General features: G+C 52.1%; 1 protein-coding gene across 1 annotated transcript in view; it reads left to right on the forward strand.

The window, feature by feature from the left end:
- The window catches only part of PAK5 (p21 (RAC1) activated kinase 5), a 37,677-nt gene that overhangs the window by 9,404 nt on the left and 971 nt on the right, over positions 1 to 27,302 (forward strand). Inside the window, exons 2-7 of the mRNA XM_041474131.1 lie at positions 9,936 to 10,724; positions 16,374 to 16,865; positions 19,277 to 19,410; positions 21,039 to 21,165; positions 24,896 to 25,021; positions 26,730 to 26,864. Coding sequence (XP_041330065.1) covers positions 9,936 to 10,724; positions 16,374 to 16,865; positions 19,277 to 19,410; positions 21,039 to 21,165; positions 24,896 to 25,021; positions 26,730 to 26,864 — 1,803 coding nt within the window. The remainder of the gene's footprint in view (positions 1 to 9,935; positions 10,725 to 16,373; positions 16,866 to 19,276; positions 19,411 to 21,038; positions 21,166 to 24,895; positions 25,022 to 26,729; positions 26,865 to 27,302) is intronic.

Genomic DNA, 27,302 nt, shown 5'->3' on the forward strand with positions numbered 1-27,302 from the left:
GCTGGAGCTGCTCCGAGTCAGGGCTGGAGCTGCTCCGTGTCAGGGCTGGAGCTGCTCCGAGTCAGGGGTGAGCAGGGGAGCTGCTCCGTGTCAGGGCTGGAGCTGCTCCGTGTCAGGGTGGAGCTGCTCCGAGTCAGGGGGGAGCTGCTCCGGGTCAGGGCTGGAGCTGCTCCGTGTCAGGGCTGGAGCTGCTCCGAGTCAGGGGGGAGCAGGGGAGCTGCTCCGTGTCAGGGCTGGAGCTGTCCCGGGTCAGGGGGGAGCAGGGGAACTGCTCCGAGTCGGGCAGGCTCGGTTGTGGAGCGCCGCAGCTCCCATCTGCCGCCCAGCACGGCGTGCGCTTGGTGGCGGCGCAGCCCAGCAGATGGAATTGCAGCCCAGCAGATGGAGTCAGATCCAGATCAGCCCAGAAGTGTTTGAGCAGTTCCTTGTGCAGCAGAGATTGTCGTGCTGGTCTGGCCTCACCTCTGCTGCAGAGCATCCTCTGAAATCTACCTCGCCTCGTTCCCATCAGGAAGGTGTTTGATTTGCACTTCTCCTTTACAACAGGGAATAAGTAAAATGTCAGCTGAGGAAGCTCCTTGTGTCTTTTCTCTCACCTGCCTTGTAAATTTGATCTAAGCATTAGATTTCTGCACAGGAGCACTTTTTGCTTCATGTCCATGTTTGCAGATGAAAACCACTCCGTGGGAGTCAGTCCTGCTTCCTTAGGACATTCCTGTGGCTGCACTTCCCATTTGACAGTGTCCTTGAAAAGGAAAAGTAATGTATTTCCTTGGAAGAAAGAATGCTGCAATTTACAATGCAGATGAAATTGCTTTGTCTTTTTATTTTGCCAATGCAAATTCCTGGATTTGCTGAAATCAAGGAGTGAGCTTTCACGAGAGGATGAAGGAATCCAAAGTAGTCAGAGACATCAGTCAGATTAAAAAGAGCTCCTTGCATGCGTGTGGCCAGGAATGCACAATTTTAGTGTGCTAGGAAGAACCTTGAAACTTGGTGGCTGTTTTAAGGCCGTGGGACTGAGGCATGTTTGGCACATCACTGGTGCAGGATGATTTCTCCTGCTGCACCTCCCTGCCACCATGGGCAGTGCTCTGCACCCATCAGCCTGCCCCTCCTCGGGGTGCCAATCCCAAATTCACAGGGATGAGATCGCAGGGACGACCCAACCCCGAGCAGGGCTCGTGGGCTACGAGCCCCATCCACCTGCAGTGCTGGGGCTGAGGCACTGTGCACTCACCAACATCTTCTGCTCTCTGCCTGGTGATTTATGGAGTGGGAGAGCCGCTGACAGCCCTCTGCCACAGCTTGCAGAGCACCAGGAGCTCCTCGAGCTGGCCCCACACACCCAGAAACAGAAATGTTGACTTTGTCTCCTAGCACCTGCTGTATATGAAGCTTCTTTTGCTGTGGCAGTACGGTTCTAATTGTTTCTTCTAAATTAACAGACTGTCAAAATCCTCATTTTAATTAAAAGCAGGAGATGACCCCGACCACAGTGCAGTGACCCAAGAGCCCCTGCTGTCCTGAGCAAGTGCCCCTCTGTCAGAGCTGTCAGATGGAGGCAATTACCTCCTGAGCGTAAAATTTTATCACACTGGAATTGACTTAAATATTTCAGAAAGCTCAATCAGACTGCAGCCAGAAAAATGTTTCACTGAGGGGAAAAAGCACCGGGATCATTAATTGGGTTAATGCTCCATCAACCTTGCGTTTGTTAATGGGCATGTTTAGGGCACGAGGGGAGCCTCATCCAGGGAAATTTCACCTGAGCTACAGAGAGGGTTTGTGCTGCAGTGTGACTGTGGATTGCAGCTCTGCAGCTGGGGCTGCTGGGGAGCAGGCTGCATTCCCTGCGAGCTGTGCCCTGTGCCATGATGGCACGTGTGGGGCACTGGGTTTCACAGCACCCTCCCTGCAGAGGCTGCTGTCCCCTGGGAATCCCAGCCCAGCCCTCTGTGCCCTTCCAGTGCCATGTGTGAGTGTGTGGCTTGGGCAGGAAGGCTCCCTGTAAGTGCCTGTCAGCCCTGGGAGGACCCACACGGTGCTGTGCCCCCAGCTCCAGCTCCAGCCAGGGGCAGATGGGGGACAGTGCCCTAAAAACAGTGGCACTGGTGTCTCAGTGCCAGCTCCTGGGGAGTGCAGCAGCGGGCTCTCAGAGCTGAAGTATTCAGGGAGCTGGTGGGGAAGTGTTCTTTAATTCTTGCAATTTCTCATGCCTCTGTTGAGAAAAGTGGGGTTTTTTCCTCACGCTACCCCCACATAAAAACCTGGAGAAATATCAGTCTAGACTGCAGGTATTAGAGGTAAGGATGGCTGGCTGCTGCACTGAGGGTTGGTGATGGTTGTGATGTGGCTGCAGAGAGCTCTGCATCCCTTTGGGAGAGCCCCAGGGGCTGTGGGCTCCCTTGCTATCCCAGCTCCCTGCAGCTTCCCTGGGGAGTGCTTGCAGCAAGCTCCCATGGGCAGCAGAGTCAGGTCATACCTGGTTTGAGATGCATTTTTGAGATGTGTTCTCCTGTGCAAGTGATGATGCCGGAGCTGAAGGAGGCACAGGATTGCCAGCAGCCCTTGCTTCATCTCCTGTCTCCTGTGCACTGCTGTGCTGAAACCATTGCCACCAGCCTTAAGAAAATGCAGCAGTACATAGAGGGCACTTAAAATTCCTGTGACTAATGTGTTTGAGTTATTTAATTTTGGGGGATTTTTTCTTTTCCTTTCCATCTCTGAATAAAAGAAAATTTTGAAGGGTCCTAAGTCCTATGAAGCAGAAATAGTTTGGTTTGAGGTTTCTCCACTCCTCTCCCTGAAGCTGTTGAACCCATCAGTAATACTGATCAGTATTACAGACACTTTCTGCATAACTGAATCAGTAATACAGACACTTTCTCTTTCAAATTAAAACTTTTAAGTCACATTTCACTCATTTGTTGTGTGTCTGAGAGATTTGTGTGTGTGTATATGACATAAAATTGCACAGATCAGGTACATTTCAAGTAGGCCCAGAATAATTATTTTAAACTTTTAAAATTCTCTAATAGCATTTCAAATTACATATAACAAGCATTTTTGTGTATTTAAAAATAATGAAAAGTTACTAGAATGTAGATATTTCAGTGGTATTTTAAACTAAACGTTGTGTTAAAGTTGCTGTGTTTTAGGATGTCAAAAGAATTACCAGGGAATGTGATTATAATGAAACGTTGCTCTTGTTGTTATGGAAACCAACTTTTAAAACTGCTGTGCGGGGTGGGAAATTACACAGTGCCGTTTTGGTGAGCCCTTTTTTATGGTAGTCCATTATTTTGCTTTTGAAGAATTTTAAACAGCTGGCACTGGTGCTGTTAAGCATGTTAGACTGCTCTGCAGCTGTACCTTTGTTTTGATCCGGGATTTGGAGTCAGCTCAGGGGACGTGCCCATCCAGACGTGGCACATCCTGCAGAACCCTGGGCTCTGTCCGGGGGCTTCTGCCCTCCCGAGGGCTGATTCGGCTCAGTTTTACTGGGGGCTTCATTTCTCTGATTCCTCCTGTGCAGGGGAAGGGTCCTGTTTGAGAGCTGTCCCAAGCAGGGATTTATGATCTCCTAGAAAGGGATTAGAGCAATTCAGGAGGTGGGATCATGGCTCCCATGCTGGGACACTTCATGGCAAGGGGCAGGTGACATTGTCTCGTGCTCCTGCTTTGGGCAAGTGACTCTGGTGTGAAGTGCATGTTTGGTCCAGGGAGCAGAGACCCAGAATCCTGGCCCTGAGTCACCCAACGCCAGTGCAGTCTGCAGAGTGCCTTCCCCAAGGAGGGAGCTGTGGGATACCAAAATGATTGCTGTTTTCTAATACTGTTTTTATGGGCAGAATGAGAATTTATAGCATTGGGAAGGAATTCATAACAGAAATGATATAAACTCCAAGGCTTCCAGGTGTAAACCAGGCTCTAAATTAGAGGCTTCAGGAAGGGATGTTCTGACACACTGTGCTGTCTGTTGTGTATTCCTTGTGACTAACTCTGAGTAATAGCTGTTTCTGCAGACAGGCTGTAGATCAAAACTGGAGCGGCTCCCACAGGACACTACTGGAGGGTGCAGAGTGATGAATTACCTCCTGTCCCATCCAGCATCATTTCTCACCCTGTATCTGATGAGTTCCTGTCCAAAAGGCTTCTTCCCAGGCTGATGTGTGTGCCACAAGTGCCCTAAACTTCCCACTTAGGGGAAAGAGGGGATGGAGGTGTAGAAATCTTTTCAGTCCTTCTCATGATGCTTACCCATTCAGGTGTAATTGAGAATTCACTGGAATGTGGAAGGATTGGGAGGATAATTCTGACACTGTCATTTGGAAAAGCAGCTCGGAGGTTTGAATTGTCCCCAAGTGAATATTCCATGGAGAAAAGCCTGAAGTGCCCAGTGGAGCCAGTGAGCTGAGAGCAGCAGCCCCAGGTCCTGGCTGAGCTCCCTGGCCCTGGCCCTTCAGCTGCCATCCCTTCTCCTCCCTGGCAGTCTGCTTCTCCGTGCTCAGTCAGCCCTGGAGCTGTGCCAGGCCTGTGGCACCTCAGCCTTGGCATTTAGCCTCACTCTCAAGGGAAGGGATCCACCTCGTGCTGGCCCTGGGCTGCTGCAAAAAGCAGGGGTTTGCTTCGTGCTTTCGCCTCTTTGCAGGAGTTTCAAGAGGCTCCACCTGCTGTGGGGTCCCAGAATCCCAGAATGGGTCAGTTTGGAAGGACACAGTGCCCCCTCCCTGCTGCAGCAGCGTGATCCCCGAGCACAGGCAGGATTGTGTGCAGGCAGTTCTGGAGTGTCTGCAGGAGGGAGAGCCCGCAGCCTCTGCGGGCAGTGCGTGCCGTTGTGCGGTCACAGTAAATTCTTCCTCCTCCGAGTACTTTTTCTTCTGGTAGGGGTAGATCAGATGCAGACCCCTGATGCCTTTGGCTGCAGCTATTAAACTGTGTTACAGGGAAAGCTGGAGTTCTCCTTCTGTAGTGATGACAAGGATCAGTTTTTCTCGCCAAGTGCCGTTCGTATTTGTTTACACTGGGAGTAAAATGTGGTGTCATGAACACAGCTTCAAATACTTTGAAATGTCTTGCAACACAAGAAAATAAATTACCAATACATCCGTCACTTAAAATTAGATTATTCTGGCCATCTGTGCTTTATGCACCTTTTCTTAAGAACAAAAAAAATTATTTTCAGCCTAGGCTGTGCTTTTAGTTTATGTGTAATGCAGATGAGGGGAGAAGCTAGCTAGAGGCAAAATCAGAGTTTAGACCGGCTGTTTGTAAGGGCGACCTTCCCTTAAAATTCCTTTTTTTTCACCCTGCACATCACAGAGATTTAAAATCCTCCCTGACTCCAGAAAACACAGCTCCAGGAGGACAAAGGATGATATATTCTTAACGAGTGTGTAAAGTATAGTAGTTCTAAAGACAATAAATGCAAGGTCGCATTAGGGCACAACAGTTAATTACCCACTTCATTACTGTCAAGGTTAATACAGTGTGTGAGCGCAGGAGCTGTTTCTCATCTGCGGCTGGAAACAGGGGAGGACAGGCTGTGTGCCAGGCAGATCCATTACAGCTTATCAGGGCAGGACAGGCGCTGCAGAGCACCGTGAGGGATGGCTGCTGTCACCGCCTGCCCAGGGAGCCCCGGCAGCTGAGCCCCGTGCCGGGCTGGGGCAGGGGCTGCTCACTTCCAGGCATGTGGAAAGGTTTATTAAACCTCCTCACAAATACAGCAGCACACTGAATAGAGACAAGATCATGGCACCGCCAGCAGAGGGTTTTCCCACCATGTGCTCACCCACACAATGGAGGTTTCACCTTTCAACCCTTTAGCCCTCCCAAAGTTCTGTCCATCGACTGCTCTTTCCCTGCCCAGTGGTCTGACACCTTGACTGGGGGTCAGCCAACCCTCCCAAATGTCCCAAACCCAGGCCACCCCTGATAACAACACAAAGGGGTAAAACATATCTATAAATATATAGAACTTTTCTTAACATGTATACCTGATATTTGTATTTCACTGTGAGAGTCAGCCGTGGCATTACTCATCTGTCACAGGGGAGTGGCAGCGGGACATTCCCGGCACTCCTCCATCCGGGAGCATCATCCCTCCTGGGCTGCACAGGGCTTTCCTGAGCACCACGGGTGTGGAGCCCTGGGGGCTGAGGGGCTGCAATCCCCCTGGGCTGCACAGGGCTTTCCTGAGCACAGCTACAGAGCCCTGGGGGCTGAGGGGCTGCAATCCCCCTGGGCTGCACAGGGCTTTCCTGAGCACAGCTGTGGAGCCCTGGGGGCTGAGGGGCTCAGTCCCACTTTTCCAGCCAGGACAAGGTGCTGCACACGCTTCCATTGCAGGATCTCAGCAGGCAGAACAAAGGCCTCAGAAAACTCGGCCCATCAGGCTTGGCAAAGGATACTTTGCTGCAGCAGCCCTGAAAATTCCATAAGTTTAAAAGTGCAAAGACCAGTCAGTGGGTAAAAAAAATTCAGAAAACAATATCTGTAAATATATCTAGAATATAGAGACAGGATCCCCTCCTCCTCCTCACATTGTTTTCACTTTATAAAGCCATTAAAATTAGGAAAACTAGTCTAGTTCCTATGGCACTAATTACCATTATATCTCTTTCCATGATAGCTCTTTCCTGTTACATTTTCTTTCAAGGTTTTTGTTTTGCTTTTTAAGTTAGAGCTCAGGTTTGCCATCATTTGTGATTCCTGTCATTGTATGTATGTGCCATGAGGTTTTCCCTCTGCTCGCTGATGCAGTGCCCAGAGTCCACATTCCCAAACCAAGACCCCACATCATCAATCCAGCTTTTCCCCTGCACTCATTCCTTGGAGCCTGGGTACCCCTCGTGGGCCTGGCACTGACATTAGGCTTTCAGGTTTGGGAATTTGGGCCATGCTTATGGCAGCTCCCAATCTCAGACTTCTTTCTGCAAAGCCTGTGCTTCCCAGGAAAGCTGTGGGTCCTGACGAGCCCCAGCACACACTTTCTCTCTAGTAAATCACTTCAGGACAAGTTAACATGGTGCAACATATGTTTTATTCTTTGTAACATCTTACTTGATTTAGTTTTTTAATTTTGATGCTCTGCTGATTCGTACAGAACAATTACTTTAATTACTCCTTTACACCAATACCTTCTTCAGGATATTAATTTGTTTTTTCAGCCTAGTAAATGGTTCTGCCCACCAGAGAGTTAAACAATGTACTTCAGAATTGTGTATAAACATTTTAAGTTCTATTCAGATAGCAAAACACTTGACAATATAGAGTATTTCACAGGATCTTGGTGAAACACTTCCCAAATTTTCTTCTCCATGGACACTACAGTTCTTTTGATAAGAATGGTGCTGGACATTTCCTTGGAAAAGATCAAGCTGGTGTAGGCTGTCTGATTGAACCTGGGGGCATCTCACCAAGTCTGGCCTTCCGTATAAGGGAAAAGCAAAATTTAAAAACAAGCCAAAGCAAATAGAAATATTATTATTGTCGTTGTTGTTAGCAGTAATTAAGTATCGTAATTGATAATCATTGTTATTCATAGTAACAAAGCACTGACTATTCAGAAGTGTGCCTCTGGAATAGGTAAGTTTTATCATCCCTTTGTGCTGGCCATTTTCATTTTATCATGGAGAATAATCTGATGCCAGTAGGAATTGCAGCCATCACACTTGCAAGTCACTGTTTGCCAGTGATCATCCTTAAAATGCTGGGATAAAAGAAATGGGGTTTAATTCTTAATCCCTTTAACTTCACCAGTCAGGATGAGACAGCACTGAGGTCCCAGAGCTGTCCAAGACAGCTTCACCAGGCTGAGGCTTCAGTGGCAAATGCTTTTTTTTTCTTTTCAAACCAGAATTTCCTGTAAGATCATTTTAGTATTAGTGCTATTTTTAAATCCTCATAATCGAAAAGGTTACTCCCACGCATGCACCTGTCTGCAGAAAATCCCCAGACTGCAGGGATCTGTCACCAGTGAATTCCTTAACATATAAACACTCAGCTGCATTCTTCTAAATCTTCCTTCTGCAGGTGTCTGAAAATCCAGACAGAGCGTGCCTGGAGGAGCAGAGGGGCAGCTCCTCTTCCCTCTGACGGGAGAGGCCACTCTGCTCCAGGGGCTCCCTGCGCTCCTCTGGGCACACCAGGAAACCTCTCCTGTGTGCAGGCCAGTCCCGTGGAGAGTGGTAAATGGGCATTTCCCTCCTGGGCAGGCCTTTGCACAGGGCTGGCAGTCGGGTATTTCAGCCTTGTTTTCAATTAGAAGCATTTCATTGTCGGATGTTGCTGGTTTATTATGCGGTAATTAATTATGAATGATCGCGCAGCCATCCTGCCTAAGAGGCTGTAGCAGAATTAAACCAATCCCTCTCATCCTGCTGAATGGCTTTGGAGGTGAAAGGAGTGATCTATTTGCTGTCTCTTATTTTCGCTGTCCTATTGTTTCAGTACCACCGGCTTCAAAATAGCAAACTAGGCAAGTAATTACAGACATAAATCAGAGCAGGAGGCAGCCTGAGGTCAGCACTGCTTTGCTTTGTGCCTGCCTTCTCTCAGCTGCCTTTTGCTGGGAGACAAAGAGGTACATTCCTGTTAATTTTGTGCTCTTACTGGTGATTGAATGCTTTTTTTGACAAAGTTTGGACCCCTGAGTGCTTTCAAGCAGGAGTTGAGCAGTCTCACTATGCTTGGAGTAAAGGAATGAGTGCAGAGCAAGTGCCCAGGCTGGGTCTGATCTGCTGTGGTTGGTGTCCAGTGTTCCACATTCAGCATCTGCCATGCCTGCTTGGGTCCTGATACACCACAGTCAGTGTGCAACACTTCCAGACAGGGAAATCTCCTTGGGGTGACCACAGTGACTCTGTTGAAAAGCTCAGTGAGTTAAGCAAGATGCAGCCAGAGATATTTAGCCAAAGTAAATCAGCAAAGCAAATGTGTTTTCAGTAGAGCCTGGCTGATTTATGGCCCTGGCCACCAATCTGTACATCTTATTTTTGTCGGGTGTTTGCAGACGTGAAGTGGAGCTCAATGGCAGTCCCCAGGTGAGAAATGGATGCAGCCACGTGTCACAGCCCTCAAGTGGTACTGGCTAAAAAAATAAAACCTTTCCTGAAGGAGAACTGTACCCACACACTGCTCAACCCCATCCTACCAGGAGCAGCAGTGTTTTGGGCATAAAGGAGTGGGGATGGGATCTGTGGAAGGCTTGGCATAGTGGGGCACAAACAAGGCCAGCACTTGGCATCCCTGGTGTGGGTGTCCCAGAGCCGTGGTGTGCACCGTGGCTTGCTGGATGCTGTGTGTCACAAGGAGGTGGAGTTAGTGTTGTTCCCTCTTTCCCAAGTGTCTTTCACACTAAGTTAACTAAGAGGCAATCCCCAGTGGGATTCTGCTACTCAGGAACATACTTTTTTGTAAAAAAAAAAAAAAAAAAAACCAAGAAAATTCAATGCCTACCTAACTGTATGCTACTGTTCATTCCAGCAGTTTGTTAAAATAGCACATGGAAGTGACCGCTGAATGATTCTTGCTTAGCTTATCCATGCCCTGTAAACCCGACTCAGCCCACCAGTGTGGCTTGAGGCAGACAACTGAATAAGAGCAAATGAAACATAAGTAGTGAGTTTAAATGTATTATTGTTGGCTACTGAGCACCCACCTCTGAAATTGGGCTTTTTGAGAGTGTCTTGGGGTTGCATGCCAAATCCCAGCTTGTGATCTGCACTGTATTTAAACATTTCTTCATGTCCTACTGTAATTATTTATTGCGGGGTTTTTTTAAGCAATGAGATACGTGACTGAAGAACATAAGACATTGCTGTGGGTAGTCCTGGGTGAATCACAGACATTTTTCCTTTTTGGTGTTTTTTTTGGTGAAATACTAAACAAAAACCAGTATTTAACCAAAGCAATTTTTTAATTCCCAGACCATTGTTCGAGGGAACAAGCCTCGAAAGGACACTTCGATCAACGGGCTGCTGGAGGAGTTTGACAACATCTCGGTGACACGATCCAACTCCCTGCGGAAGGAGAGCCCGCCCAGCCACCACCAGGGCACGGCGAACCACGTGCCGAGGCCGCGGGAGGAGAACGGCTACGTCACGTACTCGCAGTACTCCAGCGAGTCGGACACCGCGGCAGAGTGCGTGGTGGAGAGGTTCCGCGACAAGGCGCTCTATGGGGACGAGCTGGACAGGTTCTACAAGGGCAGCTTGGCCGCCAAGCAGAACGGGCACATGATGAAGGTGACCTCCCGGGACATCTATTACTCGGAGGTGACACCCCTGCAGTCAGAGCTGTCCAGGTTCCTCCCGGATTACCAGGCACACCTGGAGCCCAAGCCCAAGGCGCTGGAGTACGGCCTGAAGCTGGAGTACCAGCGGGTCCCCAGCGGCTCCTCCCTGGACTACGGAGATTGCTTCCCCTACGCCCCATCCCGAGCGTCGGTGCAGAGCGAGTGCCCCAAGGAGAGGCTGGAGTACGGTGACTGGGGACACGGCCTCAGCAAGGAGGACTATGACAAGAGGCCAAAGTCGTCCTACGTGGACCCTGCGAGCCCTCAGCCAGCCATGAGGCAGAGGTCCCGCTCCGGCTCCGGCCTGCAGGAGCCGGCCATGCCCTACGGAGCCAGCGCCTTCAAAGCTCACCAGCAGGGACATTGCTACAGCTCCTACACCTACCCCCGCCTGTCCGAGAGCGCGGCCGGCGTGCCCAAGGTAACCCCCTGCCCGGCGGGCATCAGCCTCTCCACGAGGGCAGTGCCCACAGTAAAGGGCCGGGAGCCGTGCTTGGGCACACCGCGCTACACGGGGCTGGGAGCGTCCCCGGGAGCTGTGTGGCTGCTCCTTGGCAGGGTGGAAACCCACCCACTTTACTTGGGGGTGAGAATGGGTGGCAGGGACCAGCGGGTTTAAGATACTTACTGAAAGGCAGGCTTGGAGTGCCCATCTTCTGGGGAATTTATTTGAAATTCCCAGTAAGTGCAAGTTCTTTGGCAGGTTTTGTAGCTTCAGGAGTTCCTACGCCTGAGCAGATCTTAGCAGGAGGTGAGACGCTGGCGTGGTTTGTGTATCAGATACTTCTGTGTTTGAATTGTTACTGTGCAAGGCTGAAACCTCTGTGCTTCAGTAGTTATACTGTATTGATGCCATCTTTATATGACAAGCTCTTCACTGCCCATTAGAGTAGGGGCTTACTCCCTTCGGCATTGCTTTTAAGCATTGAAATTAAGTCAGAGCAGCTGATCTCACCCAAGACGTTTTAGATGTAGTTTAAAAAAAGGGTTGATGTGCAAGAAAGCATTTCAGCCATGTTATCTAAGGCTGCTCCTCTGCACAAATCTGTCCCTGCTCTGCCACACGAGGTGTGTTACCTACACAGGTTTTCCAGCCCCGCTTGCAGCAGTGTGCTGTGACCACCTGTTCAGTTCAGGGTGCTTTCCCACACCTCCAGTAGCATAACCATGATGACCTTCTTAAGCATCTGATGTTGTGCAAGAGATGCTTTTTCAATGTAGTTTGCTCTGAGCATCGCTGAGTTCCCCTAGCAACGGGCACTGTGGTGATCATTTTTCCAAGTCTGGGGTTGCTGTGACTTTTCACATGCTGAGGTAGGAGAGTGTCAGTGGTGAGCTCTGTTCTCCTCTCTAATGCTAGCTGAGCAGTGCATCTGCTTACTGGCTGTGTCCTGCTGCAGTCCCAGGTCTCTGCAGATCCATGATATCCCTGGGCTGGAGTTGTGCCAGTCTTGTGCCTCCTTAGGTTTTGGCTGCTTTGCCATTACCGTGGTGCAGTGCCCCATGGGAAAGGGTGAGCAATGCATTTTTTGTCTCTCTTTGCACTGGAGCACAGAGCCAGCAGGCTTTGGAGCTTGAGGATAAACCCTGGGGGGAGTAGAAAAGTCACCAGGTCTCTTTAGGTGCCTTTCCAAAGCTCAGGGTGTGGTGGCAGGAGTGTGTGTGGTATGTATGCACCAGTGAGGCATTCAGTGTGGATTCTGGAAGCTGGGAGGAAAATCTGGCATGGGTTAGCTGCCATTTCCTTTACTGAAAGCAGTCATTTTGTCAGAGTTTAGAAAAGAGGAGTGCAAATCCAGTAATTCAGAGACCCTGTAGCACCTGCTTCTGCCAGTTCTGCACCAGTCAATAGGGCAGAAGACACAGGTGTTTACTATAGGATTCCAGCACTTTGAAAAATATGCCATTAAAATGCAGTAACAACTTCTATTAAAAAACTGTATGCCTCTATGCAAGATTCATTGTGAGCTGTTCCTCTCCTCAGAGCATCAAAAACACTCCTACAACCTTGGTGTATTGAAACTTGATGATTCACTGTTAAATGCAGCAGTTCAGTTCCCAAACCTGTCCACAGCTCCCGGAGGTGAACAGGAGTTTTTTGTCTTGGATGATTGCTGAAGAATCTTCTTTTCAAGGGGGCATTAGTAAAATAATGGTTCATCAAATGGGATTACTAAATGAGTGTCAGATCTCAAGTCAGATATTTTCCAAATGAGATTAGGTTTCAAGTATAATTGAAAGGGGTGGAAAAGTAAGTGAAAAAGTCTGCAGGCACAAATGTGTGGCATCAAAGTGCCTTTAACAAGGGTGTTCATTTTGGCTTGTAAATGTGAAGAGCAGATTTACTTCAGTACTATTTGCACGTAAGAGATGTCAGACCAAGCAAATGTGTGCCCTGTTTCATCATCAGGGGTTTCAGAGGTGTTATATTAGAGGACTTGCCCTGCCCTGGGCTTGGCCACTGCTGTGCAGTGGAACCATGGAGGTGCAGGCAGCCAGAGGCTCGGATTTGCCTCCCTCTGAGCCCCCCCGTGTCACCCTCGTGCTCTCCTGTCCTGCAGACTCACCCCAGGACTCCTGCATGGAGTTGCAGAGTGTGCTGTGTTACCCTCACCACACAGAGCTGGTGTCCCACCTCGATGGTGTCCCACAATGTCGAGTTCATCCTTGGCTTCGTTTTGGCCACTCTGTACTGCATGGGGATTTTAGCCTCCTCTTCATCACAGGCAGCCCTCTTAGCTTCTGTCACCTAGCCCTATTACTTCAAAGCTCCTTTCCCTGCCATTTCCCAGGAGGAGCTCTCTGGGACCCTCTCCTGTCCCTCTTTCAGGGGCCCATGATGTCTGCTCCCCCTTTGCTGCCTCACAGTGTAGCAGAGGTGTGTCACCATGGTCCTCTGTGTCCCTCTGTACCACGGGGACATTTCCAGCCTGCAAAGGCAGGGCCAAGCCTTTACTGTCAGAAACCCCCTCCTTTCTCCCCTGTCTCCCCACTCACGTGCCAGCAGCTGCACTGAGTGCTGCTGCCAGCCTGTGTGTGGAACGGGGCGTCCTGGGGCTTTCCCCCAGCGAAGCAGCAGAGTGGCCTTTGCCTTTGCCGTGCCAGTGGGATTTACAGACCATCCCTCCTGCACCTTCCCCCTGGCGGGGGAGATGCCACTGTGCCATTGCCAGTGGGATTTACAGACCATCCCTCCTGCACCTTCCCCCTGGCAGACTGCAGGTGGGGGAGATGCCACTGTGCCACGATGAACGTGGTGCCACAGCTTTGGCTGCTCCTTTGACCTGATCTGCAGTGAGTGCAGGACCGCTGTCTTCTTTCCTTTGTTCAGTAGGAGGCTGCATTCAGTAGCAGAAATAGAATTATTGGTGGAATAAAGCGCGCTCGATTTTGCCGTGATGGGGAGCGCTGCGTCAGGACACAGCCTTGGAGGAGAGCTTCAGCTGATTTACTCATTGTAGCTCCTGACTTCTTGTGGCATTTCTTGGGATTCAGGAAGTGGGTTTACATTGTGCAGCAGTGCTAACCTCAGAAAGCTTCCGAAAACTCTTAGCAAGCACACTGAACACTGAATTTTCATTCTGAACTTTTACTGCAGAATATTCCTTTGCCAGTGTGTTAAGCCTAGGGCATACTCAGAAATACCAGACATGGGTGAAGCCTCAAATAATTCATTGGCCTGGATTTATCCAGCTTGAATTTCTAGACCAGTTTTTCGCCATCTCAGTGGTTATAAAGAAAATGTTGTATTTACAGCCAAAGCAATAAATTATTTGTCCCTGCATGCACAGATATATAGGACAGGGTTAGATTGAGTTCCCCTCCCTCCACCAAACCATCTGAGCACTTCTCCACATTAATTAGTTTGGCAGATGTAATGTCCTTCATGAAATTCATGTGTCTGACTCCCTTCTGTTTGATGGCTGTCCCTGCCTGATGGAGTAAGGGGAATGATGGCTGGATGTGCTGGATCCACTCCCTAGTGGTGTGGATTTTTGCCCCAGCAGCCCCAGCACGCTGCACAGCCCTGCTGCTGCTGCTGCTGCTGCTCCTGGCGGCGGGTGCGTGCCAGCCCCGCACGGACGGAACAGACTCCAGCTCTTCCCAGGGAAGCCTCTGAGCAGCCCTCTGGAGAGGCTCCCTCTCCCCGCTGAAGCTCTGCTGGGAAGCCTCTGAGCAGCCCTCTGGAGAGGCTCCCTCTCCCTGCTGAAGCCCTGGTGGGATGAAGGCTCACGGGGAGGTGGGAAAGCGCCGGCAGAAAATCGCGCTGGGGGCAACTCCAGCTCCAGGCTCCTCCTCGCGGTGCAGAGCCCGCGCTGATAAATTGATGCTGCGGCAGATTTTTTCTTTTTTTTTTTTTTTCTTTTTTTTTTTTTTTTTGCAGTCTTAGCATAAAATGGTCAAATGATGTTCCACCGCAGAATTCAATTTCACAGTTCAGTTGGGTCCTTGATTACACTGCCAAATTCAGATTAATGTGCATTTAACTAACATGGATCAGGGACTCCTGGCCGGCAGCCAGCAGTAATAGTAGCAACCGTGAGCTGTGTAGAGTTTGCTGCTGTGTCCATCCCTGTGCACTGCCACTGAAATTGATTGATTAAATGAACTCATTGCCATAATTATTTGTAATTGTGCTACATGATGAGCCTGTGTCAAACCGCCCCCCTGCCCTGAGATGCTCCACACATCGTCAGGAGTCACATATTGTAAATGTGAAGTTGTTCTTTTCCAGAGGAAAAAATATAATTTTTGGGTGGGTTTGTTTGTTCTACATCTTTTGGGGGGTTTTAGTTTGGATGGAAGCAAGCAAACCATTATGTTTGTAAAGATGAAGTATTCGTTAGCCTTCAACATAAGAAGCTTAGAGAAGCACAAAAAATAGAAAGGAACCTACAAATGAAGCAGGCTTCCCATTGGGATAATTTCCTTTGTGATTTTCTCTGATTTCAGATGAAAATTAGCAGTTTTGTGACACTGCAGTTAAGTAGTGTGTTGCTGTGGAAAATGATTTAAGAAATGGTGAATTGAATTAGGCTCCTCGTCAAACTCGTGTAAGCAGTCACTCAGGCAGCAGCTGGTGGCACGGCAAGACAGGAGATGACAGGGATTTTAGGGTGCCACCACCTCCACAGGAAGAGGTTGGGTTATCCCTGCATTGCTGGAGAAAAACGTAAGAAAAGGCTAAGAGCTGGGAATCAAAATGCAGGTACTAGCAAGACACAGATTGGAATTTGCTAGAGGATGAATTTTATGGCGGTGGCAGGGATGGATTCTTGGAGGAAATGGCCCAGAGGGCCTGCAGGGCGCTGCGGATGCAGAGCAAATACACTTTTTGAGCATAGGCCCGTTCCAGCGCAGGCCGATCTGTGATTCAGCAGCCTGGGAATGCCCTGGGTGTGCTGAGGGCACTGCAGCCCTTGTGGTGTGAGCATGCTGCCGGCCGGGGCAGCAGTGCCCGCTGTGCCCGCTGTGCCAGCTGTGCCGAGCAGTGCCAGCTGTGCCCGCTGTGCCGAGCAGTGCCAGCTGTGCCAGCTGTGCCCGCTGTGCCGGGCAGTGCCAGCTGTGCCGAGCAGTGCCAGCTGTGCCGAGCAGTGCCCGCTGTGCCAGCTGTGCCGAGCAGTGCCCGCTGTGCCGAGCAGTGCCCGCTGTGCTGAGCAGTGCCCGCTGTGCCGAGCAGTGCCCGCTGTGCCGAGCAGTGCTGTGCTGTGCCGAGCAGTGCCAGCTGTGCCGAGCAGTGCTGTGCTGTGCCGGGCAGTGCTGTGCTGTGCCGGGCAGTGCCAGCTGTGCCGAGCAGTGCCAGCTGTGCCCGCTGTGCCGGGCAGTGCCCGCTGTGCCAGCTGTGCCAGCTGTGCCGAGCAGTGCCCACTGTGCCGAGCAGTGCCCGCTGTGCCAGCTGTGCCCGCTGTGCCGAGCAGTGCCCGCTGTGCCAAGCAGTGCCTGCTGTGCCAGCTGTGCCGAGCAGTGCCTGCTGTGCCGGGCCCTCGGGCACCAGGCGTGCAGCGGAGGGGCAGGCCGGGCAGGAGCAGCGCGCTGCCCCTGCTCAGGCCCCGCTGTCTCTGTGTTGCAGGTGGATTATGACCGAGCACAGCTGGTCGTCAGCCCGCCGCTCTCCGGCTCGGACACCTACCCCCGGGGCCCAGCCAAGCTACCTCAGAGTCAGAGCAAGGTCAGCTACTCCAGCAGCAGCTACCAGTACCCTCTGGTGTACCACAAGGTGCCCCACTACCACCAGCCTCCCCTGCAGCCCGGCTCTCCCTATATTTCCACCGCCTCGTACCCCAGCTCCCCCAGCATCACGTCAAGTGCTTATCCTCCCCCCAGCTGGGGCTCCTCCTCGGAGCAGCAGCCCTCCAGGGTGTCCCACGAACAGTTCCGAGCTGCCCTGCAGCTCGTGGTCAGCCCCGGGGACCCCCGGGAGTACCTGGACAGCTTCATCAAGATCGGCGAGGGCTCCACGGGCATCGTGTGCATCGCCACCGAGAAGCACTCGGGGAAGCAGGTGGCTGTGAAGAAGATGGACCTCAGGAAACAGCAGAGGAGGGAGCTGCTCTTCAACGAGGTACGGGGGCTGGGGTGGTGCCTCGGGGTTCTGAGGTTCAGCAGCAGCCGTGGGCCAAGTGCCACCATCAGGAGCCAAATTCATCTTTCTGAAGGAGGTGAGGAGTCCCACACACATCTGTGCTCGTATAAATATTGCATAGCCGTTCCAGTTCCAAGTGAGCTGCTTCTCCTCCAGGCTTCAAACCTACGGTGCTGTCCCAGGAAACAGCTGGGAAATGTATCAGCTGGTCCGTGCAGTGTCAGGTGCTCAGACATGGCCCTGCTGCCTTTTCTGTCTGTCTCCTGGACAGTTCATCCTTCCCAGAGGAGGATCCAAACTAACTAGGCTATTCCAGAGTGTGTGCGCTGTATTTCTGGCATCCACGTGCTGTGTGTTTCCTCCCTGCTTCCTCTCCTGACCATCAACACTCCCTGTGCTGTCTTGATGGTTACTAAGCTAAGAGCTGTGAGTCCCTTTTCCATGGAATTATCTGTGTTAATTCCCACATCTCCTCTCCTGAGTGCTTGCAGCCAGCTCAGAGCCCACAGCTGCTTAAGGGAGACTCTTTGCCCCGTGTATGTTATTTTACATTTCAGAGCACAGGTTTTCATTTGCCATTTTTTCACCCAGTTTGTTTGGGGCTTGAGAGTAGCTTCTGCAACCTGAAGAGTTTCTCCTTTTTTTAACTTCTTACTCCCTTAAAGCATCTGCTGGGGTGTGTTCACTGCTCCCTTTTTGAGATCACTTGTAAATATCCTGATCAGTACCAAAAACACTCCCAAGTTCTCCTGTGAGAATGACCCTTTTAATTCTGTCTTTTGTTTCCTATACACTACAAGTGTGTCTCTCCTCAGCACATGACAGATTGGTTTCTTTAAAACCCTTGAAAACATGCCATTTTTAAATTACAATATTAAACAGCAAACTTCACCAGGTTCCTCTTTACACAGTGCACGACTGTGCTGCTCATTTGGGCTTGGCTTTGCCTCTGCTGGAGGCTCTGGTGGCTCTAACTGAGCATCTCTTGAGCAGTGACAGCTTGAAGCAGGTCCTGCATGCTGTGCAGCACCAAGCTGCTTCCCTGGCACGCTCCAGCCGCTCGTGTCACCTGGGAATCTCTTGCAGCAGGGATGGAATCCCAGTGTCTGTGCTGAAGCCCTGCCTGGCTCTCCTCTCTCTCGTCCTTGCCACTCTCAGTGGAGTGCAGCCCTCGGTGCCCTGTGGCCAGGGACGCTGTCTTGGCTGGGCTGCCCTCCCCGTGGTGCCAGCTCTGTGCAGTGCCTTGCAGCTCTGGGGTTTGAGTCACCCCCGTAGCACCAGCAGTGAGAGACTGATGTCTCCAGACATTTTGGGGCGCATTTGCCTGGGGGCAGGGGCAGGGGTGGCCTTGCCCTGGCCAGGCAGTGCCCTGCTCCACAGGCCCCTGGAGCCAGAATGCCAGCCTGGCAGCCGGTACCTGGCATGGCAGCAGTCCCTGGCACGCTGGGACACTGCTCCACTCCTGCCCCGGAGCCCTGCCCGGCCCAGAGGGGCCAAATGGCTGCAGGTCCCACCAGGGGAAGGGCCCAGGAAGGCCAAGGGCTATCGAAGCCAAACACAAGGGAAACATGTCCTGACCCTACTTTTTCTTGGACTTTCTGAGCTGTGCTGGAACCCAGGCTTGGTGGCTGTATGTGTCCCTTTCTGTGTGTTTTCTGTTTTTCTCTCTTTCTCCTTCTTCCGATTCCCCCTTCTCAGAATTTTCAAGTAACTTAAAATTGAACTTTAAATCAAATTAAAACCTTACAGTTTGCCAAGTTGAGTGGGCCAAGTTAATGGCTTTGAGAAGTGTTTTACATGGGTTCAGTGTTGCACAAAACCTTTTACCAGAGTTCTCTGAGTTTTCTTAAGTTGCCAGTGAAGTTTTTTGTTGTTTGATCTATGGAGAATTTCTTGTTGGTATTTCTCCCGTGTGTCTAACTGAAAGTACACAAAAAGCAGTAAGCCTTTTAAAAGTCTCTTTGAGTGAGTTTTCTTGGGTCTTACTCCAGCATTCTGTTGAAAATCTGTGCAAAGTACCATTTACTACATGATAAAAATTACTTTGATGTGTTGAGCGACTGATCAGGTCGAAAAAAAAATCTGTTGTACTGAAAGCAATTGGCAATAAAAAACCAATTAAATAAACAGGTCTGTTCCTGCAGGCTGAAATAAAACAATTATCTACTGTTTATACTCTATCAGCTAGAGATTCTTTTTTCCTCCTGATGCATTTACAACAACTGATATTTCTGTGTAAATACACTGATTTTGTTTATGCGCTGGCATAAGGATTAGGGAGGATGTGATTCATCACAGATCCTTCCCTCAGCTGCGGTGACAAAGAAGGTCAAAACAAGTGTCAGGTGAAGCTTGCAGCATTGCCAGCTCGTCCCTTTGTGCCTCTGCAGGTTGTGATCATGAGGGATTACCACCACGAGAACGTGGTGGACATGTACAGCAGTTACCTGGTCGGGGACGAGCTCTGGGTGGTGATGGAGTTCCTGGAGGGCGGCGCTCTGACGGACATCGTCACTCACACCAGGTGGGCTGGGCTGTGCCCCACACACAGAGCTCGCTGCTCAGCTGCACAGAGGAGCGGTGTGGAGCAGGGACCCACGCATGCCATGGAGCTAACCCCGTCCCACGCTCGCTGGGCTTCATCAGCAGGGCAGAGCTGCAGATGAGCCCCTGCGGGCAGCAGCCCTGCTGAGCCACAGGGAAAGGAGCACCCGAGAGGTGCTGCTACACGGGATCTGCTGACAGCTGGACCTGGTTTAGCACCAGCACAGCTTTTACACATTGCTTCCTAAAATGGCAAAAGAAAAAAGAAAAAAAAAGTTCTTTTCCCTGTTTGCTGATCTGTACTGTCGGGTTTGCTGTCGTAACCATGTCTGCTCTAAGGGTGATTTCTCCTCACAAAGCTTATCTGCAAACCAAGCCCAAAACATAAGGGGAAAAGTATTTTTATGTCAGAATATTTGTGCTTGTGGTGGAGCACATTCCCATATTTCAGTTAATATCACACCTTTAAAGTAGGAAATTAACCAGCACAAGAGCTGCAGTGTATGGAACTGCTCTGCCTCTTCTGAGGGGAAACATGAGATTTTACTGCCCTCTTTACATCTGCTCTTTGCTCATCTGCTTCTGATAAGCTGGATAAAATGAGATAGGGAAGAGGGATTCTTTATTTAATTTCTTCTTTTTGAATGAAAGAAAATCAAAAGTTTCCACACCAAACCAGTGAGAGAATATTTAGGGGAGCAGGAGCAAAAGCAAGGAATTATAAGTTAGAAAATTTGTGTTCTCTCCTAGTTGAATGGTGCTCTTAGATCCTACCAAGAGTTATAACACAGATGTTTTTGAGTATTACCTTAGCTTATGTGCTGAAATAAATCACAGTATTGCAAGTATTTGCCAAACCATTAAAAGCTGTATCTTAGATGTTTCTGACAGAAGTTTGACAGCAAACAGATGTTCCCAGGACACCACTTCTTAAGAGCTGTCATCTGTTTTTTAACTCAAAACAGTAGTTTCTTAATCTTCTGGGTGGTTTTTTTTTTTTACATTGCATGACCTTTCCTCAAAGCTTCTGCTAAAATACTGCAAATGGCACACAAATTAAAGCAGAAGTCTCCACGGGTGTTCTTCTGCTCGTGTAAAAGAGATGCTGGGGACATCAGGGATGGGACAGTGGCACCAGGGTGCCCAGCCCATCCCATGCCAGGCATTGCACTGCAGCTGAGAGAATGACCCCAGAATGGGCTTTTCCAGCTGTGCCCAGAAATGAGGACTCTTGTTCCTTTTTCTGCTGAAACACTCAGAATATTTTTATAGAAGGCATAAAAGTGCTCTCAGAGCTACAGCCCAGGGCCCGATGTTTTGCCTACTCAATTAAGGGTGTTTTTCCTCATATTTATTCCACACCTGTTTCCATGCCAGTAGTGAAGCCTGCTTGGCAGGCAGAGCTTACTGTGAGTGAGGCATTTCCGTGGTTTCCCAGAGGGAGGGCTGTGCTTTCCCCGGCTCCACGCGCGCTCCTGGCTGCCGCGGTGCTGCCGGGAGCTGATCCCGAGCTGATCCCGAGCTGATCCCGAGCTCCCGATGCTGTGCACGGAGCCGTTCCTGCCCCCGGGCCCTTCCCTGCCGGGCTGAGCTGTGCCGTCCTTGCAGGATGAACGAGGAGCAGATCGCCACGGTGTGCGTGTCCGTGCTGCGCGCCCTGTCCTACCTGCACCACCAGGGCGTCATCCACCGCGACATCAAGAGCGACTCCATCCTGCTCACCAGCGACGGCAGGGTGAGCACGGGCTGCGGCGAGCCTGCTGGGACACGGCCCGGGCAGGGGGACACACGGCACGGCAGGGGGGACACACGGCACGGGCACGGCAGGGGACACACGGCACGGGCACGGCAGACACACGGCCCGGGCAGGGGGACACACGGCCCGGGCAGGGGGGACACACGGGTGACCCGGGCACGGCAGGGGGACACACGGCCCCGGGCAGGGGGGACACACGGCACGGGCAGGGGGGACACACAGCCCCGGGCATGGGGGACACACGGCTCGGGCAGGGAGGACACACGGCACGGGCAGGGGGACACACGGCACGGGCAGGGGACACACGGCACGGGCAGGGGGGACACACGGCCCGGGCAGGGGGACACACGGCCCGGGCAGGGGGGACACACGGGTGACCCGGGCACGGCAGGGGGACACACGGCCCCGGGCAGGGGGGACACACGGCCCGGGCAGGGGGACACACGGCCCGGGCATGGGGGGACACACGACCCTGGGCAGGGGGGGACACACAGCCCGGGCACGGCAGGGGACACACGGCCCTGGGCAGGGGGGGAACACACGGGGAACACAGGAAGGGGTGACACACTGCCCCAGGCACAGGCAGGGGGGCACACACAGGTAACCCTGGAGGGGGATGACACACAGGTAACCCAGGAGGGGGTGTGACACACAGCACGGGCTGCGGCGAGCCTGCTGGGACACGGCCCGGGCAGGGGGACACACGGCACGGCAGGGGGGACACACGGCACGGGCACGGCAGACACACGGCCCGGGCAGGGGGACACACGGCCCGGGCAGGGGGGACACACGGCCCGGGCAGGGGGACACACGGCCCGGGCAGGGGGGACACACGGGTGACCCGGGCACGGCAGGGGGACACACGGCCCCGGGCAGGGGGGACACACGGCCCGGGCAGGGGGACACACGGCCCGGGCATGGGGGGACACACGACCCTGGGCAGGGGGGGACACACAGCCCGGGCACGGCAGGGGACACACGGCCCTGGGCAGGGGGGGAACACACGGGGAACACAGGAAGGGGTGACACACTGCCCCAGGCACAGGCAGGGGGGCACACACAGGTAACCCTGGAGGGGGATGACACACAGGTAACCCAGGAGGGGGTGTGACACACGGGTAACTCTGGTGTGTGACACACAGGTGACTCTGGTGTGGGTGTGACACACAGGTAACCCTGGAGGGGGGTGACACACAGGTAACCCTGGAGGGGGTGTGACACACAGGTAACTCTGGTGTGGGTGTGACACACAGGTAACCCTGGAGGGGGGTGACACACAGGTAACTCTGGATGGGGGTGATGCACAGGTGGGGGGTGTGACACACAGGTAACTCTGGTGTGGGTGTGACACACAGGTGACTTGTTAGAGGGTGTGAATAACTTGTGGCAGAGCTGAATCCAAGAAACACTAGCCTGGTCTCACTGGTGATTGGCATCTGTGCTGCAGGCAGTCCTGGGGAGGGATGGAAGCCTCAAAGGAAACTAAAGCACAGGAAACTGTGCAGTAAAGATGATGATCAGGTGATGGGAGACCTCTGTTTGGGTCTACAGATGCCTTTCCAAAACCACTTCTTTCTACCACACTTAGTTATCATTTACTTAGCAGCTTCTGTACACGTGCTCTGCTTCCCCAAGCTAGCTGGGAGGCCCAGCATCAATCTGTGCAAATAGGAAATAATCTGCATTACTGCTGAAAGCCTCCCCAGATAGTAAGAGTAGCTCTCACACTTCCCAGATGCTTGATAAAACCTGTCCCACACTTGCATGTACTCCACTTGCTGTGTCTTTGTGTTGTTAATGAGCAGGGGGAGAAGGGGACAGAATGCTGCACATGACTTGCTCACAAGTGGTTTGCTTTGCACACAAAGAAATTAAGGGTTGCTGCACTGGCCTTACACTCCTGTCTAAGGCAAGACCTGGAGGGTTGGGCTGAGCCCAAGATCTGGTTTGGAACCAGATCCAGACCTTGCCCTTGCACAGGTTAAGCCCTTCCTCCCCAGGCTGGTCTGACTCCGTAGCCAAAGGCTGGCCTGTCTAATTTGATGCCCACTCACCAAGGGAGAGGGATTTTCTTCCTGCAGCAGCCACAGGCTGCTCCTCTTAATCCTGCCAAGGAAAGACCATCCCACGTGTGTAGGAGTTTTTCAGTTGTGATTTCAGTTCATGTTGCTGGAATAACATCTGATCTGTGCTCGGGATCTGCATACAGTGCTTCATTATACTCATTACTCCAGTCCTTATTATCTGCATTGCAGATTTCTTCATGGCTGTGTTGTGCAATTATCTTTTTTTAGAAAATCGTTGTCTTTTATGTACTCCAATGAGCAATAGATATGCAAAACCTCTTGTGCTCCTATAAAAGAAGATTGGGCTCTGCTTCCAAAATATGCATTATTTCTTCCATTCTTCATCCTGTAAACTGAAAAATACATTTAGCGTGGAGAACTTGGCTATTATTGGCTTTGTTTTAGAAATACCAACAATCATTTCATAATTTTGTTAAAAATAATACCCATAACTTTAAAAAAAAGTAGTGTCTGTGCTGAATCCAAAAGAAAACAAATGAGTGCTGACAATGAGTCTACACAATGCAGGGATTTATGCAGCTTCCCACTCCAGTTGTCCTGGGGCTGCTTGGGCTCACTCTGTTTCCCCAGACACAGAGTACTTGATGGGACACACAGCCTGTGGACCTTGGGCATGGGTCACCATTGGACTGTGCAGTGGTGGAGGTCAGGAAAATGTCCAGGAAAATCCCTTGGAGAGCTTCCAGGCCTCCAAGTAAGTACATGGAGGATAAAGGAAGATTCTAGCCTTAAGGATCAAGCTGTTTCTGGAAGGGGGTGATGCCACCAACCCTCAGACCAGCTTGTTGTGGAATTTTCACCTTGGCATTGTACAGCGACAGAGAGGGGGAGGTGATAATTTTCCATAATTTTTGTTGTTAAAAAAAAACAGTCATAAAAGTGTGAGCCAGGCACATGATGCAGCAAGAGCTGCTCTCCGGAGTGCTTGTGTATGCCATTATTTCTATTTCAGGTCACTGCCACAGCTACTCAAGGACAGCACTGATTCCCAAGCAAAGGGAGCAGGTTAACTCTCTGGCAAGGAGGCTCGTACCCTTCCCTGCCTCCAGCTTTGCTCTCCTGCTGCCTGAAGATGGCAGCTTCTTAGTGACAGTCCCCAGCGTGAGGTCCTGGGCCTGGCAGAACGGTGGAAGGGGTTTTGTTTTCTGTGGGTGGGAAAAAGGAGTGGGGTGAATGTCACTTGTTTCCCACATTTTCTGGCAAACTCAGAGATTGTACCAACTGGTACGAACCACGGGAGAGGTGGGTGTCACTTGAATATGTGTATTACTGGGTATCACATGTATAACTGCAAGCATGGGGCTTCTGTTTGGAATATTTTGTTTTCCTTTTATTTTCAAGTGTTATAAGCCATTTATCACCTCCCCATCCGTTGCTGGTGGAGAGGCAATGGGCTGTGACAGTTGATACCAGGAATGAGCAGCACTGCCACTCTCCTCCATCTCCCCTTCAGTGTAATGAGCTGTGTGTTCCCGGGGCTGTCCTGCCCAGACACTCCTCCAGAGCTGCTGTCCTGTCCCAGGAAAGCACTGCAGCTCCATCCCTGTCCCTGCAGCTGCAGCTGTGGCTTGGAGGGGCTTGTCCTGTTACTCAACAGGGGCTTTTACTTCTTATTTTCACAGATAAAACTGTCTGACTTCGGGTTCTGTGCCCAAGTGTCAAAGGAGGTCCCCAGGAGGAAGTCCCTGGTTGGGACACCCTATTGGATGGCACCAGAGGTGATATCCCGCCTGCCCTACGGCACTGAGGTGAGCACAGGGCACTCCAGAGGGAATGTCCCAGGAGGGGCTATCCCAAGTCCCTACAGCAGGCGGGTGGGCACAGCAGGCACTGCTGGAGGGATATCCCACCCTGTGGAGCTGTGTCAGAGCTGTGCAGGTTGGGAACATTTGCACAGCTCTGCTGAGCAGCAGCGATGACGTTTGCCCCAGAGTGCTGCATGGTGCCTGCTTTGGAAGTGTTTTCCCAGGATGAAGTTATTAAATAACAGCTCCATTTAGCACTCTGAGCAGTGCAATGCCGTTACGTATTTGGGCTCGGGATGCTGTAGTAAAGGGAAGTGCCTCGTTTGCACACTGTGAAAGGCCCTGTGCTGCTGTTTAACACTGCAGGCTGGAGCTGCAGTGCAGGTGGGCGCAGCTGCCTGTGCCAAGCAGCAGCCACCTCCCAGCCCCTCCTGCCCAGCCCGGTGCCACCAGTGTGTGGGACACCAGGGCCCCTCTGCTGTCATGCTGCCGTTCCCCCCTCCGGAGGAGTGCCAGGGAAGCACGGCTGCTGGAGGGTCCCAAACCGGGCCAGCTGGGGGCTGCACTGCCACCCTCTGTGCTAGGACTGGTGCCACACGGGCTCCTTCCTGGCAGTCACTGCTGCCATCAGCAGGGGGACGGGGGTGGGAGAAGCCCCTCTGCGGGAGCGGTGACAGTGACAGCTCCCCTGGGGACGCGGCTGCCTCTGCGCCCTGCCTGGGGACAGAGCTGTGCGGGGCTCCACGCTGCCCGCCGCAGAGCCGGGACACGCCGTGTTTGCCCTCAGCTTCACCGCACACAGCTGTGCAGAACACACATCTGGAAGTACAGATTTACACGGGACGGGGGGATGAGCTGGGCAGGAGCTGCTCCATCCTCGCACTGCTCTGGCACGGCACAGGAGGAGCACCCTGCAGGCACTGCTCTCCACCCAGGATCTGTGCTGTTGTAGAAGACATTCCAGAGATAACAGCATCAACTATTATTAGCCCATTAATAGCTTAGGGGGATTATAAAGTGGATGAACTTAGGGCTGCATTAAGTTTCCCCACCAGAAGGGAAAGGGGGAAAAAAAGGGATTTAAGCTAAAAGATAGTGTTGGCAAAAGAGCAAAAGCAGAATGAACTGGCCCTGGCTGTATTTGGGTTGGCAAATGACAGGAATTACAGTCATCAGAGGACTGGGATTCTGGAGCAGCTCTGCAGCAGACCAGGACTAAGAAAAAAAAATTTTTTTTTTTTGAGCTGGAGCTGAATCACTTTCCAAAGGTGTTACATAACGTGCTACCTGTGGTGGCTGTAAACAAGCCTGGCTGTAGTGAGTGTTTGCATTTGCCTTGGGGTCTTGAATGGAGTTCCCATAGTCTTTAAGCTCCGGGGGGATAGAGGAAGTGATTCCAGAGCAGTGAAGCTGCAGCAGCTGCAGAGGCAGCCTGGGGGTGGCGCTCAGTGGGTGCAAGTCAGTGCAGCTGGAATGCAGGGCAGCAGGACACAGCCTCTCCCAGGCGTGGGGCTTCCAGTGGGCAGCACCTGGGCCAGCTGCAGAGCTGCTCTGTAAGCTCCTGCTGCTCTGTTCTGTCAGGCACTCTGCCAGAGGGAAGGTCACGGCTGGCCGGGTGAAAACCAGAGACGGATGGTGCTGGCTCGCAGTGCTGAGCCTGCTGGCCCCGCTGCTGTGCCAGCGGTGCCCGTGAGCCCTGTGTGTGTTGCAGGTGGACATCTGGTCCCTGGGCATCATGGTGATCGAGATGATCGATGGGGAGCCCCCGTACTTCAACGAGCCGCCGCTGCAGGCCATGCGCCGCATCCGGGACAACCTCCCGCCCCGCGTGAAGGACACGCACAAGGTCAGCCTGCCCTGGCACTGGGCCTGGCACAGCCCCGTGGGCAGGGACACCGCGGGCACACCTGCCCCCCAAACCGTAACTCACGCTCTAAGGGGCCCCCTGAGCAGAGGGTCCCACACAGGGCCCCCGTGGGGAGGAGGAGAGGCCGAAGCCGTCGGTCACGGCCGTGGTTGTGCCCGACCCCGGCACTGTTTGCAGGCAGTGATGGCAAAGGGAGCTGGGCACAGCCTCACGCTCCCTGTGCTTCCCACCCTGCCCGAGGGCCAGAGCAGCTCCGCTCACCGCCCTGCTGCCGGTGGGCGAGGTGCCAAGGCCTTGGGGCACCTCCCACTTAGGGGGTGTTTCCATCAGACCCGAGCCCTCAGCCTACCTTAATGCTGTTCTGCGCCCAGTGACACCCAAATACTCCAAACACAGCAAAAACCCACAGCCCTTCTG

Source organism: Pyrgilauda ruficollis, unplaced genomic scaffold (genome assembly GCF_017590135.1).
Source record: "Pyrgilauda ruficollis isolate IOZ18807 unplaced genomic scaffold, ASM1759013v1 scaffold31, whole genome shotgun sequence".
Classification (NCBI taxonomy): Eukaryota; Metazoa; Chordata; class Aves; order Passeriformes; family Passeridae; genus Pyrgilauda; species Pyrgilauda ruficollis.